The sequence below is a fragment of the Pungitius pungitius genome, chromosome 14 (genome assembly GCF_949316345.1).
Source record: "Pungitius pungitius chromosome 14, fPunPun2.1, whole genome shotgun sequence".
In the NCBI taxonomy this organism is placed as follows: Eukaryota; Metazoa; Chordata; class Actinopteri; order Perciformes; family Gasterosteidae; genus Pungitius; species Pungitius pungitius.
Window position 1 is genome coordinate 5,242,371 of NC_084913.1, and position 22,291 is coordinate 5,264,661.

A 22,291-nucleotide genomic window follows, 5' to 3' on the forward strand; every position below is an offset into this window, starting at 1 on the left:
ATCTGTAAAGCTTATTAAGGCCCTAGTCATTGCTATGCAAAGCAGCACCCAGTGCCTTTCTCTCGCTTTTCAGCCGAGTGCAGTGTTTGGCCAATGGGACTGGCCCCCCGCCTCTCATTCTGCATTCATAACATGCAACATTTGCACAATGTATCTCTCAAAGGCCCTGAATAGAAGGCCTTAATACTCATGTAAACAACTGCAAACCAATTACTTAATGAATCGGGCCCACACATAATGAGGAGCCTCACAAAGGGCTATAAATGCATTTTTTGCACCAAAGCCTCTGCTTTAAACTACAATCCCTCTGCTGTGGTCCAGGCTTAACGGGCAAATCATAATTATTGTCTAAGACAACAGAGAGGAAGCCATTTCTGGATTTCCAGCCCAGCTCCATCCCTAACCCTTTTGATGTCACTCATCAGCTCGCTGACAAAATAAAGCAAATAATTAACAAGTAGGGTGTGTGTGTCGGGCGGGTTGGCTGAGGGTGGAGGGTTAGTGTGGGGTGTGTGTGTGTGAGAGAGAGAGAAGCGGGAGAAGGGCACGCTGCAGTGTCCCCGCTTCTGCTCAAACGCTTCCAGACCTCTCGTGGACGCAGCAAGGCGCAAGAAGTGACTGCGGTAAGTGGAATGCTCAAATCTGAGCATCCAGCGGAATCGCGCAAAAACACGATCAAACGGATGATGGTCATGGCCGCTGCCTGCTCCCTCATCCCGGTGAGGTCCAAAACGTATAGAGAACCCGTGCATCCCGGTTCTGACGAGGTGTCGTCAAATTTTCTGATTTTTAGTTCCCCCCCCCCCCCCCCCCAACTCCCGCAAATTGTGTTTAATCAAATATAACGCGGGCCTTCCACGCAAGGACGGGCGCCACCTGAGAAGGGGTCTGGTGCTGAGATTGACTCATGTTTATTAAAGAGGGGTGGTCACTGGGGCTGCTGTGTGGCAGACGAAGGGCCACAATGGATCCAGCCCCATTAAGGCCCTTCCACCGGGGCTAATAGGCAGACCGGGGGGGGGGGTGCGCCTGCTTGCCCGGGCCCGGGGAGAGAGACGCAGACATCAGCCCCTGGTGTCGGCGTGGCGCCCGGGTAATCACATGAAATCAGAGGAGATTATTCCTCATAACGTTTACCCAGCCATTACCGCGGCTGCCGGTTGGGTTTCGGCGGTGAAGAGGCGCTCCGAGGACCCGCGTTCGGGGCCGCCGCGGACTTGATGAAGTCGCGTCGGTATTCAAATGTAGCCAAGCTACCGAGCTATTCATCATTACGTCTTCTTTTCCCGACCCACTCCAGGGCTCTGATTTCAGGCGCCTAAATGGCGGTTTCGAGACGAGGACGCTTGTCCTTGTCAACACTCGAGTCTCGTTGCTCCCGAAAGCGGTCGTCCCTAAATCTCCCCTCGGCGCGATCCGCTCGCCATTCGGACGACAACAGTGAGATTATGACTCTGGTTTATTTTTCCGCGTTTTATTTATTTATTTATTTATTTGTGAAACCCGGGCTGACGCCAGCAAAGCAGCGAGTGAGAGGGGCTTTAGGGGCCTTTTGTCTTTGTAAGCGAGTTAATGGGTGGCGCCCCCTTGATCTTATGGAAATGAACAGGGAATTATGAGAGCGGTCATGCAAATGTACATCAACCACTTTGGTGTCTGGTGGCCCATTTCCTGTGGCCCGTTGAATAATAACAATGTTCTTACCGAGGGTAAGGGTCTTGATGTGAGGAGCGTTTGGCCCTCCCCAGGTCCTCTTCATAGCCGTGATTTATTCCTTAAAAAAAAAAAGAGCAAACAGGGCCAGATAAAACCATTTGATTGGGACATCTCACCACAAGCTAATCTGCAATGCACATGAACAGAAATCTATGGTGAAGCCGACGAGGGCTAAAGTCTCGTCACGTTGCGTGTCGTGTCCAAGCGAGTCATTGATAAAAAATGGGAGCCGAGACAACAAGGTGGAAAAAAAAAAACCCTGGGCTGACGTCTTTTAGCTTACAAGCGAGGACAGAAACAATGTGCTCCTGCTGTGATGTCCTTGTGTGAGAACATATGGCCAGTGTTGACCGATGGTTAGGCGCCCGTTGCTCGCTAGTTGCCTGGTAGAGTGGTTCGCATCCCTCACCTGAGAGGCCATCCTCCTCCTCCTCCTCCTCCTCCTCCTCCTCCTCCTCTTCAGAACTCTGCAGCCTTTCCTGCATGGCTGATTGTTTAAGTAACCGATAAGCTTTTGTCTCTGTTCAGGGACACACACACACACACACACAGAAGAAAAAGAAAAAGGAAAAAAAGAAAAAAGTCAGGGACAAATATTTGCTTAAAACCCAGGTTTCCAACTTTCAGAGGCTTCAGTGTTTGATGAGACAACACGCTTCAGTAGCCGAGTATTTTGGTGTCACTGCCGAGCGGAGAGAGGGAGAGAGGGGGGAGAGGTGGGGGGGGCACTGTGCTCAATCAGCTTAGCTGTTGATTCTAGCCAACAGTATGTAGCAACAGTTTCCATGAGACGGCAATCAGCATCTCACATTATCTCAGCGTCCCCTACCAGGAAGGCAATGATTGATTTTCTGTTTTAAAAACACTCATAATTACTTCCCGCCACACTAAAGTAAGGTGTCATACTCGAGAGGAGCAAAGAGACAGTATAAAAAAACTAAAACTGGAGCAGGGGTACGCAATAAAAAGGGACCGTCGACTCAGTGATGTTGCTGGAAGACGCGTATTACATCAAAAGGAGACTGAAGAATTGTGCTCTTGAATGACCACGTCCTGACATGCTTTGCTTGGTTTCATAGTAAGAGGGCCATTTTCAGTCAAAGTTGTCAGAAAATAGGATATTTAAGTGCCGTTCCACCCACAGCACGTCATACAGCCATTGCTTTTACATGCAGTCATGAAGGGTAAAAAAAAAAAAAAAATACATTACATGCATGCATTGGCAATTACTATCGGTTCCAAGGTCATGGTATTTGATGGTGACATTGATGTCGCTCACTGCAGCAAACCCTCCCCCCCCCCCCAAAAAAATCTTTGGTCATATTTTTCCTTTTTCTTTTCTTTTTTTAATGGCGATGGCTCTTTTGATTAAGGTGCAGTGATTGGAAACTGGACTCATGTCGCTGGCTGTGCACCTTAGGGATGCGGGCACATGAAACGCCCCGCAGGAAACCGCAGCGCGCCGTGGGTCACACCGGGGTCGCTTTGCATTTCAGAGGTGCGGCTTTAGGGGGCAGCTGCTCCCGGGATGCCTTCACATCTAGTATTTTTCAAGTCCAGCCGTTCCCGAGCATTGTTTGTAAAGATAATGAGAAAACCCACGTCAGATCTCTTTTGCTCCCCACCCCGCCGTCCTGACAATTACAGCCGGCGCATTACGCCGGGCCGGAGAATTATCAACTTTTTTTTCCGGGGGATGCCTCGGGGGCCGAGCTGAGAACGTCGCCAGTGTTTTCTCGGGAGATAATTAGAGAGAACTAGCCCAGCCCTTCAGGTGGTACTCTGACCCCGGATTCACCTTGATCATCTCCTGCCTCAGCCATTGTGTAAAAGAGCCCATTATTCAGTGCAGTGGGAAGAAAACAAACCACAACATAAGGACAGTGTGAATGCTGGGGCACCGGCGATGCCTTTTTACCTCTAATAGGAACACTTTCCACAGGGCTTTCGTCCTGGCTGTCCTCTTCACTACTTTGTAGTTCTGCAAGAAAGGGAAGCGCACAGTGAGAAGCAGTGGCAGGAAGGACGGGAGTCTCGGAATAGCAATGGGAATGGGGGGGGGGGGGGGGGGGGGGGGGTCTTTCTTTTGCTCTGAATAGAAGCCTGAAGGAAAACTGGACCGGGAGGGATTAATAATATATATATATGTTTTTAAAGCTCTGCGGCAAAATTGATTTCTTTCATAAAAGCAAAGTTTTAGTTCTCCGGCGAGGTGTCACCAAAACAATAAAATAAACTAGCAGAAGCCTACACTTGTTACCGTTAATGGCCTTGTTTCATTTAACTGTGCAAAGACGGACATTGTGAAATTTCCATTGGCAACTGTGACCAAACACTTGCTGAGGGGAGGGTTAGTTTTTTTTTTCTTTTTTCCCCCTTTACCGCTCAACAATGAAGCCATTTCTCAGTGACAAATAACCCCAATTCATGCTTACGTGGATACTAAGAATCTTCAATAACCTTGGATTGGTGGCTTCCGGTCCGGCCTGGCGGGCTCCGCCTCGCCGTCAGCCAGGAGGGGAGGAGGAGGAGGAGGAGGAGGAGGAGGAGGACCACACGAAGAAGACAAGTCACTCTCGTCCCCCGCTGAGGGGCACTCCTCACTGGACCGGGACACGAGTGTCCTCAGCAGCACTTTGGCCTGTGAGCGGCACAAATTAAAACCACACTCTTAATTGTTCCCCGTTTTGTGAAGGAAGTGTTCAAATTGAACTCCCCCGCCGATTAGGCAAGTCATTTGCTTTTGGCCACGGCTGCTCGCGCAGAGGTGCGAGCCGCCGTGACGGTTCATGCGTCGGGGGGGCGGGGAGGTGGGGGGGAAATGACTTCAAATTCTCTCTCACTCGTTTAACAAAAAAGAAAAAAAAAGGTTATTTCGCACACATTCGTTCTCGCTCTCAATCCGACGTTTTTTTTTTTTTTTTTTTCCTCCCTCTCTTGTCATCCATGAGATTAGAGAAGAGCCTAAAGAATGCAATCACCCTGGCGTTAATGTGCAACACGTTCCAGATAGCTTCCCTCTTGGCTGCGAGAATTGAGACAAACTGCTCTCTTCTTCCCTCTCCAGCTCATTTTTTTTTTATCTCTGGGGAGATGAGGATACACAATTAAGATGATCTGCTCTGGGAGATGAGGACCAGGGAGATGCCACACACACACACACCGAATTCCTTTCTCTCCCCTTTTTCCCTCCCCCCTATCAAATCCTGCCATCATCATCTCTCTTTCGTGATCAAAGACTGCCTCTCAGCCTCAGATGGCCATTTGCAACTTTTAATGAGCACTAATAGGGAGGGGATGATCAGGAGGATTTTGACAGTGGCAAACTTTAAGTACGTTGTAAGTTGTTATCAGTAGGTCGTAACGAAGACTCACAATGTACAGGCTTTCATTTTGCTTGAGGGGAGGAGAGGCAAACACATGCCAATCGGGGCTTGCCACTTGGTATTTGATGTCGCAGCACAATAAAAACTGTCTCGATCCTTGTCCCCGATATCGGCCTTTGTTCTTTTTTTTTATTTCTTTTTTTTAGATTTAGTCAAATGTACCGTAGGTTGAGGGCTTTCGCGGATGCAGTGCATTTTAAATATCAATGAATGCAACTGTTAGCACTTGAATATTCAAAGGACCCCTTTGAGTGTGTGCATGCGAGCTGCATGCTCCCATTTGTCGGGGTGGCCAGGCTGTGTGGCATTGCGTGAATGGAAATTTCTGTTTGCTCTTGTGAAAGGGGAGTAAGCTGTTGTGTGGGGGGGGGGGTGAGGAGCGAGAGAGAGAGAAAAATAAAAAGGGAGAGATTGAGAAATAGAGGCAGGGACAGGGAAATAGATGGAGTAGATGGATTGAGAGAGATAAGGGGGGGGGGGGGGGAGGAAGATTTTCACTCAGGCTTTTCCCGATGCACTTGCACAAAATGATGTAGATGGCCGCGTCTCTGTTCCCTTTGTTGGTTCATATTTTCAAGTGGCTCTACAGTCTCCCTCTTTGCCCCCGCTGACACAGGAGCAGGACCCCAAGCCACAAGAATGAGTCCGCAGAAAATAACAACGTCTATATGATTACGCCCTGCAGATAGAATGGAACACTAAAAAAAAAAAAAAAAAATGTAAAAAGTGGGTATTCCTCACAAATCTCTCTATATTTTGGGTTCGACTATGAATTGCAATTTGTTTCCTTGTTCAATTGAACTGCACAAGGTCAACAAGAGGGAAATCTAAAATAATCTTGTCCTTTGTGGAGAGGTTCCCAATGGCTCCCTCATTCAATCGGACCCAGCTGATGGCTATATACTTTTGGCTAATGCCAAATTAAAAGCAAGTGTTTCTCACATGAATACGCCACGTGAGATGAAAGAAGCCAAGCAGAGGCTGTAATTTGCGATTAGCGCATGGGTCAGGGTCTCCCTTCTGTCTGGGTCAGCGTGTGGAGCAATCTGATGGGTCGGCAGCCGGGGCTTGGTTTCAAACGCGAGACACAAAGAGCGCACTCGGTACCAACTACAGCGCTCTTTAAAAACGATGAAATAAAAAAAACATGCAAGGAAACAAAAAGCCCTTTTTGGAGAAAAGAGGGAGGGGAGGGGGGGAAACAAGGGAGGCCTGCCACTGCAGTCATATACTGTATATGTGTGTGTGTGTGTGTCAGCAAATGCAAGCGCATGACCTCCTGTCTGTGTGGCGGTGTGCGTGCCTCCGACGCTACCTGGTGGCTGTAGGTGGCATCGCGCTCCAGCAGCAGCAGCGGCGTGAACAGCTGGACCAGGCGCTCGGTGCTGAGGACACGGCGCTCCTTCAGCAGAAGGGCGTGCTTGAACCAGCGATCCCACAGCCGAGCGGCGTCGGGAGGGAGGCCGGCGCTGTGGCGAGGGCGGGGGCGTTGGGGGTGAGGGAGAGAGAGAGAGGCTGTCTCACTGAACACACAGCGTGACATCTGTAAATACGTTACGACTTACACCTCCTTTACGATGAGGGATGCTTTGATTGTGAGAGACGGCTCACAGATCTGACCGTGAATATTATATTATATATATATTCTTTTCCATGAGGGTTTTTCAAAAGGCCGCACGCCAGTCCGTCTTTCCACTTCAGAAGAGATAGAAAACCAGTGAATGGCGGTTAAACACTGAATAGACACACAGCAACACAGCACCCGGTTGAAACCTAGATAAAAAAAAAAAAAAAGGTCAAAGAGCCAGCGAGCATCCGCACACTGCTAGATGTGCTTCTCTGGATGGAGTTCGTCGCCAGGAAGGTCTCCGTCAAAATCAATAGAGTGGTGAAGCAGAGCGTGGATTTGGCTCCTCCCGAGAAGAACTCCTCATTATCCAAAAAGGACTGGAAGTAACAGATAGGGCGTTTTAATTTACTCATGACATTCACCCGCGTGACCGCAGGAGGTGACACCCAAGATGACCTTTACATGTGTGGAACGGTGGAGACTACGAACTCGTAGCGCGGGGGGGGGGGGGGGGGGGATATATATATTCTGAAATATGAATGAGAGATGTCTGGGGGGTGGGTGGAAAGGTTTGTTGAACCCCCGTAGCTTTCAGAGCTATTTTGTGCTCTCGATTGCTCTCGTTATGAGACAATGGAACAAAACGCACCATGTATTATGCTGAACTGATCTTTTGTCCTGGCGTCGCAGTGGTTGCAGTTAGACACCCGTGAATTACAACCCCACAATCCCAAGTTTCCTTAAGCAGTAGAAAAATAAAAAAAAATAAACCTTACATCAGTCGGTTTTGGCTTCAAAAGAAACCAGGAGGCCTTACCTTATTTCATTAGGCTCAGTGCTGGACCGGTGAGCCCCCACTAGATCCTCCGGTAGCAGGCAGCCCTTCGCCGTGCTCCATGACAACCTCTGAAGCCCATGAAGGACGACTGCTCCACATGCTTCAAGGTCCTCGTCATTCAGGGCCGCTCCGCGGTTACAAAGGCTGCCCAATATATAGAGAGCAGTCAGCTATTGCCATGGAGCCCTGGGCTCAGGCGGGTCAGGAGCACATGGAGTACATCCAGCAGCTGCTCACACTTCACACACACACACACACACACACACACATGATCATACACACACCAATGCACAAGCACACTTGCTCACATAATATCACAGCAAGACTCGACGTTAGTCCGAGGGTCACGACAGAAAGACGGCCACCCTCACCCCGCGCGAAGATCCTGTTGGCATCATTTACGGCGCTCGTGTTTGCATAGAAAGGGACGCGTGTAAACTGGGTTTAAAAAGGAAAGCGCAGCTTTCATTTTCCAGACATTTATCCCTACTTTACTACAAGAACCCCCCCAATTATGGTGAATTAATCATGCTGTAAAATATAAAAGGCTTATGAAAAATAAGCCCAGTTTTAATGAAACACATTCTCCATCCTTCATCTCCCTGACTCCCAATAACAATTCAACATGGCGGTTACCAGAACAATCCCACGTGTTTCAAAGCCCCCCTCAGAAATAAAGACGTGTGCACGTTTAGCGACGACACTTCATCTAAAGTGAGAGCCCTCGGCAGAAGGATAATATGTTTTCCCCCCGTCTGCACAAGCGGCTCCGCGGCCCTCAAACCAACACACGCAGCGCTTCGTTTTAGCGGGTCGGAGAGATGAGATTGTAGGAAGTAGGGCGGAAAAATACAGGAGGGGCGTACCTGATAATTCTACCGAGTCGCCCTCCGTCGATCGAAGCCTCGGCGTACACGCCGGCCCGCCCGCCGCCGCCGCCGCCGGGGCCGAGGCGTCCTTCGATGGCGTCTAGCAGACGGAAGAGTCCTTCCTGGCAGAGACTAAATACATGTTGCCCATTAACGCGTTGAAAGGGAACACAGGTGGAGGCCAAGTGATCGATTACTCCGAGGTTGGGGGAGGGGAGGGGGGGAAAGAAGAAGAAAAAAAAGGATTCAATTTGACCTAAAAAACCGGTGATGCGTTTTTCCAGGCAATTTCCTTGAGGTACAGTACTCAAGGACTGCTGGAGGAATCGGACCATAAGAATGGTACCTTCGCATGACGGGTCTAAAACTGATCAAAGCACATCGATGGCGCCACATGTCGCTGCCTGCCGATGAAGTGTTATATAAATATAAATATCACAAACTATGTTACACGCTCACCATCGTCTCATGTGGATAGAAAAATAAAAGGTTCCAAAGAAAGGGGGGGGGGGCGCTGAAAATGCACTTTTGGTTAGAGATTTACACCCTAATGCGGTCCTGTGTGCGGCTGCAAAATGAGAAATGGATGCCCGATGCGTGTGGATATTGGGAATTCATCTCGTTCTTGCGCATTAAGCTCTGGGTGGCCCTCATTCAACTCTCCCCATAAAAAAAAAAAACCCCGAGCCGAGAGATCCTGAGCCCCCCTACATAAAAGGGGCCAAAAAGAATTTATGACAATCTGTAATGGGCTCCCGGGTTAAGGGTCAGCAAACAATCGCTCCCTCTTTTTTGCAGGTTGTTTCCTGGTAACATCCTGATTAAGCTGGCAGCTTGAATAATATCCATGACATTCTGTAGTGTGCAATCCGTCCGCGCTAAGTCCTCTTCAGTGAGACTGAAGTAGCACAGAAGCTTACATCGTTTCTTTTTTTCTTCTCTCTTCCCCCCCCCCCCCCCCCCCCCTCTCCCTTATCACCAGCATTGGCCTTGAAATATTCATCTTTCTCTTTCCACTTTATTTGTCGACGCTCTTCAATAAGAGACCTCTGGAGAGGGAGAAAGTGAATTAGTTTGTGTTTTTCCTGCAAAAACACTCTCCCCTTTCATTGTGTCGTCGCCGGCTTTCGTGTCAAGGTCCCCCCCCCCCCCCCACCTCACTCTAGACGGCTTGCCGTAGTACTGCGTATTGGTCCACGGTGTACAGTACTGGCTCCGGTGTAACTTGCCACGCGGAATGCTCTCGTTGTTGTGTGATTGGTGTCAAAAAGATCTCCCCTTGCTGCCACAGGCAGCGGATATGGCACAAAGGAACCGGAAAAATACCACCAGCGAGAAGGCTTTTGAGTGCAGGGGTATGTCCCACCACACGGTGAGGACACAGCTTACAAAGTGCTCTATGTCTTCTAATAAATAAATAATCTAAGTAACTCCCTGGTGGCACTGCAAACCATCGAATTCACTTTCAAGCCTATATGGCTTACATTCCGTCTGTGGACATAAACTGGATTTCTTTTTCTTTTCTTTTTTTTGTACGGCGCTCTGCAACAAATGAGGCAGAACCGTCCTGCAGTTCAGGGACGACTTATTTGAGAGCAAGACACAGCGGGGCCTTTATGATGAGTCTGGAAGAAGAAGAAAAAAAAAAAAAAACCTGGGAGGATATTTCAGTCATGTACCCTCACTCACCCCGGCCATGCTGGAGGAGAAATATAATGGGATAATCTAATGAATTGCCAAGGCTTGTTTTTCCTGACTGTGAGCTGAATGGAGGGAGCGCTACAAACTCTAACCTTAAGAGAGAGAGAGAGAGAGAGAGAGAGGGAGGATGGAGCCGGGATGCTCTCTGAGCTTTACATCAAAAGCCTCTGGTTTTCTCCTCACACACAGAAGCCCTTCGTGTTAACAATGAAAGCTGCAGCCCCCCCCCCCCCCCCCTCCATCGTCTCCCCGGCTAACTGCAGCTCCTCTTGAGGTCACGCCATGAACAGTATAGCAGACCACACAGAAACGCATGCGTCCGACACGACCGCAGGGAAAATAAAGTGCCGCTATGTTTTTTTTTGAACATCGTCCTCACGTCGCACTTGAAAAAATGCGTTACATAAAATATAATTATTTTGAACAGCATCATTGTGAGAATGCTGGGCACATAAGCGAAAAATAAACATAATGTACATAATCCAAGGCCGTACAATACCAAATAAATAAGACCCCCGTGATAAAAAGGAACAAATATACATAACAAAGAGATGTTTTCTCTGCTTTTTCAAGGACATCAGAGGTCCTGTTCATGAAATGCGACGTATTCTAGGGAACAGGCAGACGCTTTGGGCACAAACATTGACACAGGATTTTCTGTGGCTCTAACCCCCATCCAAAATTATCCTTCAACTCAGAGGCCATCATTCCGCTAAGGATTTGTGCCTGTAAGTGCTGTCCACATGCCCACCCTCCAGAACACTCTATGGTGCCACAAATTTCCTCCTCCATTGGGCACTTCCTGAGGTCTCTCAAGCAGAAAATTGCTCTGTTACAGCATTATCTTGGATTATGGCAATATTGTTGGTGACAGATCCTGAGCTCTCCCTGTGAGATGCATCACTGCCAGCACCGCTGCCGCCTCGGAGCCAGAGCAAGCACGGACCCGTGACTCCCACAATCCCCTCTGTCAGCTTCTGACGTGACGGTTCGGCGAGGACTGTGTCGTCTCGCCAACAGCGCCGGGTGCTTCGGCGCGCCTGTGCAGAACATTCTCCTTCCTCAGCTTGCCTAACTTTAAATCTTATGGGGGCTAAGAGAGAGAGAGAGAGAGAGAAACCCACTGACTGCACTGCGCGCCCTCGGAGAAGTGGGTCGCCACGAGGCGGCTGGTGTCAGCGTTCCCCAGACGACAACGTACAGAAGGCCACACATGCCGTACCTCTCCGGCGGAGCCGAGGATTCGCCGTCTGACCGGGGGAGCGATTCGGCGCGGCGCCGGTTGCGATCGGCGGGCGCCCCAGGTGCCGCGCCCTCCGGCGGATCCTCCTCCAGCTCAGATTGTGTCAGCGAAATGGACAGGTCACTCACGGGGCTCTCTGACGACAGCACGTCGGAGCTCGGGCTGCCGACGCTCCCGCGTCCGCCTGCATGTGAACACGGTTCACTGTAGTTCAGTAACGGCAGGTAAAATGACGTTGCAAAGTAATCGGCGAGGAACGGCGAAGGCGAACCTGGTGCGTCCTGAGCGCCGGTTCCAAAAGTGGTCCGAGGCACGGAATGGCAGCGACCCGGCTCCCCGCCTTCCGTCGCGGGGGGCCGATGAGCCCCCTCTCGGGAGTCACTGCGTCCTGCAGGGGAACCCTCAGCTCTCAGGCTCTCCTCGGGCCGCGTCGGGGTCGCCGGCTCCTGTTCATCGTCGCTGGCGAAAGGCGCCCGGCCGGTGGCGCCCGTTGGGGCACGGGTGGACGGAAGAGCCGTCGCTCCTTCGCGCTTGTCACTCAAATGGCAGCCGTCGGGGGAGTCGTCTGAGCCTGAAATGTCATCTGATAAATGTGCTCGGCTGCCGGCGGCATCCTCCGCGCCAACTCTGAAGTCCTTCAAAAGGCCACTTGGTAGACGTTCGCCGGAGTGCATGCTGCGATTGGGCGAACGATGCAACGCTTGGTGTGAGTGTACACTTGTGGTGCCAGCTTCAGCGTCAGACCCTCTGGAGGTCGGGTGGCCCGTAAAAATCGCCGCTGGCGGTTTTTTAAAATCCTCGGCTGGGGGAGAGAGGGGGCTGTCCTGGAACTGCCCAGACGTGGCTTCGTCCTGCAAGTATGGGGGAAAATAACATAAAAATGTCTTCAAAGACTTAATAATGTCTTGCTGGTTCAATAAGCCCATTTTGAAATAAATTCAGCTCAAGTATGTTAACCATCCACTTTACAAATTTCGAATGAGCCTTATTTGGGCCAAGGTCAGAATTCTTTTCACAGCATCTTTCAGAAGCACGTCTCAGGATCACTGTTTTAACTTTTCATGTTATTAGAAATCCTTTAGACAAGTTTTGATTCATGTCTGCAATGTCACCAAGGGAGGGGGGGGGAAGAGGAGGAGTGGGGGGGGGGGGGCAAAAATGCCTCCCTCCAAACGTAATAACAAAAAGCATGGCTTCTGTTTCTTTTCTGATAAGCGTCTTAAATACCAAACAGTTAGCTGCTTAATAACATTCACTGTAAACCATGCAGCCTGCCCAGCAGATCCACAAAGTAGGTAAAAAAAAAAAAAAAAAAAAGAGGAAAAGTTAATTTCTTGGCTGAGTGATTCCATCGGTAGCTGCAGGGCAAAGTAGAAAGTGTTTCACTAAAGTAGCAATTGATTCTTCTATCAATCTGCGGCACGCGTGTGCTCTTCCAAGGAATGTATTAAATATGAAAATCATATCCCGTTATCATCTGTCTCCAGCTTTCAGCCCGGTAAGCTTCCCTTAATGAATGCTGCAGCCTGAGGGACATGCACACTGCCAGCCAATGGCCTGTATGCATAATGGAGTGACGGTACCATTTTGCTCATTACAATATCGACAGGCTGACGGGGGTTTTGCACACAGTTACAAGTGACTGCTCTAGACAGCATGCTCCAAGTTATTATGAGATGTCTTAGACATTTCATCTAAAAGAGCTTTAACTGCTTTAAGTGAAGGGAGAAAGCGGCTATGGACTTGAACTACATCGCTTGTACAGATGCACCAGCTGGGATTAGACACCTGTGCTATTGCAGATACACAGTTTAAATGTAGACTCCTCTACAGATTTACCAGGCATAATGTCTACTTGCCTTTCTTACTCTACAACTCGAACATAGCTCGATTTAACTGAGATTTGCGTAAACCATATAAACATGTCAAAATAAGAAGGATCCAACATGAAACTTTTTTTTTAAAGGAAGTTGTATTTTTCAACCATGAAAAGTATTTGTAAAAATACACACAATCACAACACAGGCCGCACAATAAAGAAGGTTTGACCCGTGTAAAGGACACGATGTACAAATCATGAAAGCTTTTCTTATTACCATACTAATAGTTTGTCTTTAATATGTTTGCATTACCTTATCTGCATTAAGCCCTTTCGCCATATTCTTCTTTGCTTCCGTAAATCTGGAAATCTTTTTCAAAACGTCAGCCTGTAAGAGACGTAAAGACAGAATGATAAAGAGATAAGAGTAAGATAAGAGAAGCAAAATGACAGAAAGATAGACATAATATTTAACTGACGTGTGACGGGCAAACTCACTCTTCATGCAAATACCAGCGTCCGTCTGTTATAATTCTGCGATTATGTTGTAGCACATTTTCTGCACGTGGCGTAAAGGCGTATGAAAGCAAAAAGGTTGACAGCATCAAGCATCAGTCAATCACAACGGGTTCTCTCGAGTGAGCGTCCTCTGTGTAGCCGCTGACACCCTTTAACATTTATCTGACCGGCCACAGACGAACTTACCGCCTTAATCCCGACTCCAATTAAAAAAAAAAAAAAAAAACTAATGGCCATTTGAAGGGCACTTGGATTAGCTCAAACGTGGCAGACCGTTTCATAAAAACAAACGGCGGTTTACAGAAGCAGACAATTAAAAAAAAAAAAAGGCAGCTTTGGTAAATTTGCATTCGCCCACTCTTGTGTATAAATGTTAACCAACACTAACAAACATTGTGCGCCTACAGTCCACATGTGACAACTTGTGTTTTTCATTGCACGAAAAAACATTTCGAACAAAATTCGTGGTGACAAAAAGGCAACAGGACCACCAAAATAACTACTAACATGTAGGACTCATGAAGAGGAAATAAACCAACTGCTTGAGGGGAGAGAATGTCTAAACCTCTGCAGCACTTCAGAGTCTCTATATTGGGCAATTAACTCGGCGAGTCATAATTAGCCAATTTTGTTAATTTGATATTAAGCTGTCAAGCACTGTCGTTGAGTTTTAAGTGATAATCTCACTGGCTCATTGTTTTCTCCCTCGTTTATTTGCCTGTTGTGATAAATTGCACAGTTTGAGTGTTTACTGTTGTCACATCAAGCAATTGCGAGCAAATATCACTACTCTGTAATAAATGACAGCACGGCATTAAGGCAAATATGCACACACATACACGTACTGTAATAGTGAATATACATTCTTCAAAATTGATTGTAGGTTTGTGGGTTTATTGTTCATATTCTCAAGTAAAATAGTCTGATTATAATTTGTTATTTCAGTAATTAAATGTAATAAAATATTTTAGAGAGAAGAACAATTTGCTAAACTTGAATTAACCTTGTGGGTTAGGGTGTTTGTTCAAATAGCTCTTAATGAAACACCATAATTAGAAAAACTACTCCATTGAGCAATTTGAATTGCGTTTCTGTGTGTGTATGTGTGCGTGTGTGTGTGTGCGTCTTACCTTTTGTTGTTGCAGGGGACAATGGTCACGACTATATTCCTTCATGCTAATTTCTATGCTCTCCACATCTCTCAGAAGCTCAAGGTTTCTCATTTTTGCTCGTGCTCCCCTGTCACAGATTTCCTTGAGATAACTGTGCAGTCTGGAACGCTTTATCTGTGAGCTGAAGGCGGTGGAGAACTATTATTACAAAGAAATATTATCTTGGAACATTGTCAAGAACTAAGAGCCAAACTTTTCAGAGGAAGAAGGTTAAGCACAATATGTTTTAGAATTAAATCTCATTCTCAACTCTCCTATCTATCAGCTGTTTTGACCTGGCACATTTTTATTTATGAGAATCAATTTACAATGAAAACAGGCTATTCAGCTTACGTCTAAAAAGGTGGAATGTGCTTGTATCACTTGCACACACTCAAACACTCTTTTTTTCCAAACACACACACACACACACACACACTAGTGATGTTGCGTATATATATATATATATATATATATATAAACATCTATTTGCAACACGCGACTTGTGAAGGCACACTATTGATTCTCTTTGACCTTCAACCCCCCCAGAACAACTGCAAGAGAAACCCAACGGTTGCCCTATTCATAATGTGAACTTGAAAAGACCAGATACAAGTCTTTTTTAGATAGATACAAGATTTGTTCTCCTCTTCCTGTTCATGTGAGTAAAGTGTAAAAACTCTCACACGCACACGCACACACACACACACACACACACACTAGTGATGTTGTGTATATATACATATATATATATATATATATATATATATATATATATATATATATATATATTCATATATTCAGAGCAATATCAGTGCTTGTTTCAAATGAAGAAAACTTCCAATTCATACTCATAAAATATATGAATATATGTGCATTTAGGAAACAAACAAAACAGGCAAACTGCAAGTCAAACTTTAAGAACAAGGTATGGTTAGAACAATATTGATATACAGAGCATCTGTATAACTCACATTCTGTTATCGGATCTGGAGAAAGCAAAGAGTTCTCTCTCCAGCTCCAGCCTGCGTCTCTCCCTGCACACATAAACAAGCCAGACCGTATGTTCATAACGTGAGTGCACAATACCGACGTTAGCTAACAGTACATGCGTAAGTCAATGTTGATATGCTGCACGAATTAGCAAATGCTAACTCCGTCGAAACAAGCGCGAGCCTTGGTTTCTCAGGTGGAGGCTGGCTAATATGTGGACGCTAACGTTTTCGGGTCAGCTGTCCACTCATCCACACGCGACAACAACCTCAGCCGTGACTACTGCTGCCGGTTAAAAATCGCGTCCAAAGGAACCCACACTAGCCCGGCAGGTTAGCTTGAGTAGCTAGCCTGTTCCGTCCTCGTAGGGAAGCGGCAGGAAGAGGCTGCCCGGGCGGTTGAGATCATAACTCGAGTCCGCGGTCCACGGAAAAGAAGGCCAACTCACCTTTTATGCATGTTTTGTTGTATCGCGGCTATCTTTTCATAATACTTGTCAGCGCTGAGAGCCATGTTCGCAGTTTCCGTCCGCTTTGGCGCGGCTCCGGACCCGCGACGGGGAAAAGGAGGTGGAGGAAGACGGCCGGTGTTTACCATGGTTACCATGACCACCGCTTCCCAGAATCCCCTGCTGATAAACATAGAGAGCACGTGTTGCGAGGACGTATGAGATCCCCCCCCCCTCCATCCGTACATCGGTTTATCCGTTTAACAAGTAATTCTTCCCGCTGTCACAAAAGTAAAAAGAGTAGAAAAAACTAAAATAAAAGGTCGAGACAACGGTAAGAAAAACTCGTTCTTTTGGAAACAACTTTACTCAAACAGCCTTTTTAAAACATGTTTTAACGGTCCCTTCTGTATGCTCAATAGTGTTTTGTTTACCAAGGTTAATTAAAATTAAGCGTAAACGATGCCTTGGGGATTAAACGGGACCACGTGCAACAGAACACCCCACTTGTTTGCTTACAACAAAATGTCTGCAATTCTAGATCTAAATACCAGCCACTAAACGGCTGACTTTATCTGCATTTGACAAGCCCCCCCACCCCCCCCCCCCCCACCCCTCCCCCCTTTTCCTCTAATCAGATACAGATGAATGTCTCATAATGGATGCTGTATCACCCCCTGATCTTTTCTTACATTATCAAAGTTCACCACTGACAGTTGCCATAAATGTCATGCGTTTGGACTGCAGCCGGTGTGTCAGTTTGTTTAAAGGGACAACACTACGGATCCTTGCCGGGATTCACAACTTGACAGCCCCATCCGAATGCACACCCTAATCAAGCAATTTCCCCCAATTCCAGTCCCATCAAATTGCTCTTTAGCTGTTGAACTTGGGAGTTTTGTTGTCCCTTTCTAATGCTAATAGGCCCCATTCAGCATCCCTCCATGAGGCTATTTGTTGTGAAATAAATCCCCTTGTTTGCCTCCTGCATGTATAATTGATATTGTGGCCAGGCTTTTTGTTTGTGCCGCGTTGGCGCTGAAAGGCTGTCTCTTTTTGGGGGTGACGAAGAAAACGGGGGCTTGTAGCACCGCCGTTCCAGCCGAGCTCGGCTGAGGTCGATGCCGGTGATCAACCTTTGTCGAATGTCATACCGCGCGTCGGTGATTATTCCCAGCAGATCGTGGTTCACAAATTTAGATGACATTCACAAACACCGTTTACTCGCCATGCTCCCCCCCCCCCCCGTATTCTGCGTCTCAGGCAGAAAAACTCATCGAGGTGCAGCGGCAACATGAGAGAGATTGCTCCAAAAATAAAGGGCCCTCCAATTAAGGCGCATTCATAATGGTGAGTATGATTCCAGTCACTTTGCTTAGATAAATGCACAGTAAAACAGGCCTCATAAACTATCCTCTCTTCTCTTATCTGTTCCCTGAATAGCATTCATTTGAACTCCTTCCTAGTTCCCAAAATAAAGACAGCCCAAAAGGAGCTAAACAATAACAGTTTTTGATGATAGGAGTATAACCTTTACGAGTGTTTATCAGTAAAAACAAACATTTTTCCAAATATTACTGCAGTGAAATTATTATTTTTGCCATTTGTAGTTTTCTACAGCGTTCCTGCCTGCTGCTCCTCTGAAGACGTACAATGTGTCCGGCCATTGATATGCCCTAGCAGAGGTCACAATTTGCATGAGAATTAACAGCTAGTAAATTAAATTGATATTCAGTGCACATCTCCGCTGAATCCTTCAGACCTTTGTTCCGCCTGCCTGGCAGAGCCCATGTTCTCAGCCCCTAGCTAGTCAGAAACATCTGTGCAGTTAATAATTTGATAAACAGCTTACACAAATGCTAAATTATCTCCTCCGCCCCTTCGCCGCCCCCCCCCCCCCTTTTTTTTTTTCTTCTTCTTCTTCTTCCTCCCCTTGTGTGAGACTTGGAACAGTTGGCTCACCTCTCTGTGGTGTTGGGTTTATCTGTCTTTTGTGGCTGTTCTTTCACCGCTCTGGTTTTCATGGCTCTCCCTTCACTCCTTTCACTATCACTTAGATACCGCAGCAGCGTTTGCTGTTAATGCAAATTCCCATCTACGACGAAAGGCGGTTTATGAGTTGCCCATTGTGGCGAGATTTGAAATGAACTTTTGTCAAAAAAAAAAAAAAAAAGTTGAAGAAGAACCGTGACATTTATCAACACGTTTGCTGCACATTTTAACATTTATAATCCCATTGTGTTTCCATTGAGTTGAAACCTATTGTTTAACCAGAACTCGGGTGACTCCCTGTGAAATGGCAAATTAAGGTCTGACACGTTTATTATTATTTTTTTTCTTCTTTTTTTCCAGAGCATTCTACATCCGAGTGCAAAAGCTTTCAAGTTGCATGTGCTAATTCAATGGTCACTTGTTTCTATAATTGGCTGATACCCCTCGCTAAAGAGATTTGACCGGGCTTTTATAATCGTTTCAAAAAGTAGGCACTTGTGGTTGGCACAGGTATAGGTATTTTCACAAAGTTATATTAAAAAGAGGAAATGTGGCCAGGTGATGATATTGGTAGCATCTGTTCAGAACCAAGTCAGATTTAAATAATATCCCAGTGTGCCTGCACGCCTCTGCTTGCATATGGTTTTATTTGTCTCTGTTTTTGTCAGTGCGTTTTTATCCAAGAGAGGACCGCAATTAGTTAAGTGCTATCAAGTGGATGAAAAGCTGCAACAAATCCCTGTTATAATTTCATGGAAAAGAAAGCACACAAAATAGAATGGGGTAGAGGGGGAACTAGTTTCCAATGCTTGCCTTTTCATTTGTAACTTAGGAACAAATTGAACACCGAGAGGCTTCGCTAAGCTGTGTAAAGACACATTTTGTACCTAAAAAAAACAACAAAAACTAATGAAATGCCGACTTGTTTCTTTAAACATTTTTTTTTGTTTGTCTTGTTGTTGTTGTTGTCTTTAGATGTTGCCAGTGAGGATGAGCGAGGAGATGGGATTCATCATGATGCCGCACTTGTTGTTTATTTGAATAAACATCAAGGCCGTCTCGAGTGCTGTCTGAGAGTGCGTCAGTGTGGTTTTGAACAAAGCGCGCCAGGTCTAATGACAGCGGCTTGTTGTTAGCACACGCACACCTTGTGATGTTCTAGTCCGCAGAGAAGATTCATTCTCATTATTATGTTCCTTTTTTTATTTTTTTTATTAAATGTATTTGTTCTTCTCTCAAGTCTCATCCAGACGCCTTCCAATCATTTGTCGCGCGCCGGCGGTCCGCCCCGTCAGATCCGTGAGCGAGAGAGAGAGAGACGGGAAGAAAGAGGATCATCTCTCCAGGTTTGACAGGTCTGTGAGCCCGGAGTTTTGACTGACAGCTGATAGCAGGGGCGGGCGTGGTGCACAGCGGCGAATAAGGTCAGCGTGTGTGGCGGTTGTCGGACAGGGGGGGGGGGAGATGTGTGTTGGCTGTGCTGTTCGGGTCAAGCTTCTGACAGCCAGGGGTTACTTTCTGCACCTGGTTGTTTGCAACGATCCCCGGGTCTCGTTGAGGCCGCGACCTCCCACCTCCGTGTCTACCGACTCCGGCTCGGCGGCTGAAAACCGGGCCGTCGGGCGGCTCGGCGCCGACGTCCGTCTCAACCGGCGAAGCCCGGCGTTTGGTTTGGTCACACCTACGTGGTGGAGAAGCTGTGCGTCCGGCGTGTAAAGTCATAAGCGGCCAATATGGTGAACGTAATCAACAGTTTGAATGCAGCACCTTACATTCAGCACCAGGAGCTGTCCGAGCACCTGAATAGACAGCTCATTATATGAGTACCTCTTTCTAACACCGTCCCCCCCCTCTACACCCCCCATTTGACCCCCCCTTCTCTAGCAGAGGCCCAAAGGGCACATGTCACATCCACATTAAGGCACTGGGGAATGCTTTATTTGTTTGCGCGAGGGCCATCCTCTCCTGCCTCTTCCGCTGGGTCACACTCGGTTGTCACTGCTGCTGCATATCATTGCCCCCATGCGGGGGTTTAGTGTTCCAGGTCAAATTATCCGTGGATTTGAACCGAAATTGGCGATGGCAGAGGCGAGGATCAGCCCGGGCCCAGGCTCTCTCCTCTGTATTAAGCCATCAGTGCTGTAAGGCGAGCTCATATAATGAACCCTGTCACCACTACCGCCGCACCAATATCCCCACAACACCGCGTGCATATTGATTGCAGATTGTGAGTGCGAGAACACGCGTGCGCACGGACGCAATGTATGTATGTATGTGTGCGTGCGCGCTCACCTTTTCTTTTCTTTTTTTCTGGCAAGGAGCAAGGGAATCGTGTTACCCTCAGACTGATTAGAAAGCTCATGCATAGGAAATCACGACAGAGACACTGCTCCCCATCTGCCCGCAGTGCAGGTGAAAACAATTTACACATCGGCAGGCTAATGGATACATTCATAGGGAGCACAGGCAGAGGGGAAAGAGGGATCAAGGGAGGGAGAGGGAGAGAAAAACGCAGAGAGAGAGAGAGAGAGAGAGAGAGAAGAGGCAGAGGGCTTGTAATGGGCCCGGGCCGATGCAGGCCAGTGGCCCTGCTCACGCGGCCGAGCCAGATAGCAGCGTATCAGATAACACATAATCACCGGGGTCGGCGGCTAATGAAGGCGGTCGTGGCCCGCCAGAGCGGGGGCTCTTGCCCGCGGCTAAAGACACTCGTAAACAATTCGCGCTGGGTGAAACGTGGCAATAATATGTTGATTCAGCAGGTAATGAGGTTCCCCCGCACACCCCCCCCCCCCCCCCCCCCCCTGAATCAATACCCCCCCCCGGCTAACCCTTTTGCTCCCAGGTGGGCCAGTGAAGAGCAGCGAGGCCAGGCCGCTGAGCGCACACCTCTGCCGGTGACCTTTCCCGCGGTAGCGAGGACACGAGGCAGTCTGAAGAGGACTATTCTCGTGTTGCACAAGGCGCTGAGTGTCAGAACTTTCATTCGCAGCAAGCAAATGAACAGGCAGGCGCTGCATGCTAATGAGTGGCAGGCTATTTTCCACCTTTTTTTTATCTGCACATTATGCTCTTGACTTTGGAGAAGGTGGGAATTAGGTTGGACCTCAGTGTCAGGCTGCCTGATGGCTCCCGCTCAGGAAAAACTGGTAATTGAAGCCGATGGCTGCCGCGGAGGAGGTCTGAATTTGGAAATAAACAGTTTCAAGCACTGCACGTCATTTCTAGAGAGATGACAGGGGGAATGGAAATGAGCTGTCTGGGTCTAATGTGCTTTCGCAGCAGGGGGAGAAAAAAAAAAAAGGGGGCCATCTTTCAGACAACAATTCCACTCATTAGGACTTCAGTGCCACCGAAATGACGAGAGACCAAGTTGCTAAATTCAGAGAGGACAATTAGGAAACGTTGGCACCCAGACAAACCAAGTAAACACAAGGACACATGGTGCATATACTGCGGCTCGACATGGCGAGATGCTTCTAATGGCTTTCAGGGGGAATTACACAAGGAAAAGAAATAAATAGCCTCTTGTCGCAATGGCAGTTTTGTTATTATTGCTTGTTTATTATAAATATAGCAGTTAATCTCCCTTTCACTGGTGAAGTAAGTTGTTCATGTTTGAATCCATGCCCACGCTTCAGTTTGCCTTCAGGCTTGCGTTGAATAAAACATCCGGATTTATACGACGAAATAGTGCACATTGTGCTGGACCTTCCCATCGATTTGCCGCGATCTGTATTCATTCGCAATGTGCAAAAGTGTTTTGGTTCTCTTTTAAGAACTGGGAACTGTCCTCCTCACCCAATGTCCTAAAAGACGATGCTGAACTGAGAAAGTGGTTTCGGGAGCAGCAGTGACAGTGAAACAGATCAGTGAAACGGTGAACTCCAGAGCTCTCTGGTGCACTCTCTTCCCCCCCCCCTCCCCCCCCCCGCGCGGCTACCACCAACTTCTCAGGCTGCACCATGCTCTGCTGCTGTGTTTCGCTGCCGTGTGTGTGTGTGTGCCGCCCATTTCAATTTCCAAAGGATTACTAACAACAATGC

At 47.5% G+C, this 22,291-nt stretch overlaps 1 protein-coding gene across 1 annotated transcript; it reads right to left on the bottom strand.

Annotated features, from left to right (window-relative positions):
• Positions 1 to 823: 823 nt before the first annotated feature.
• On the bottom strand, positions 824 to 16,501 carry kiz (kizuna centrosomal protein). The gene is made up of 13 exons (XM_062557402.1): positions 16,254 to 16,501; positions 15,787 to 15,849; positions 14,792 to 14,954; positions 13,456 to 13,530; positions 11,595 to 12,174; positions 11,303 to 11,507; positions 8,377 to 8,511; positions 7,490 to 7,654; positions 6,418 to 6,571; positions 4,177 to 4,357; positions 3,635 to 3,697; positions 2,126 to 2,236; positions 824 to 1,774 (listed from the first exon to the last, which is right to left on the bottom strand). The coding sequence occupies exons 1-13, from the start codon at positions 16,499 to 16,501 to the stop codon at positions 1,701 to 1,703; spliced, it is 2,217 nt and encodes a 738-aa protein (XP_062413386.1). The 3' UTR covers positions 824 to 1,700.
• Between the last annotated feature and the right edge of the window lie 5,790 nt (positions 16,502 to 22,291).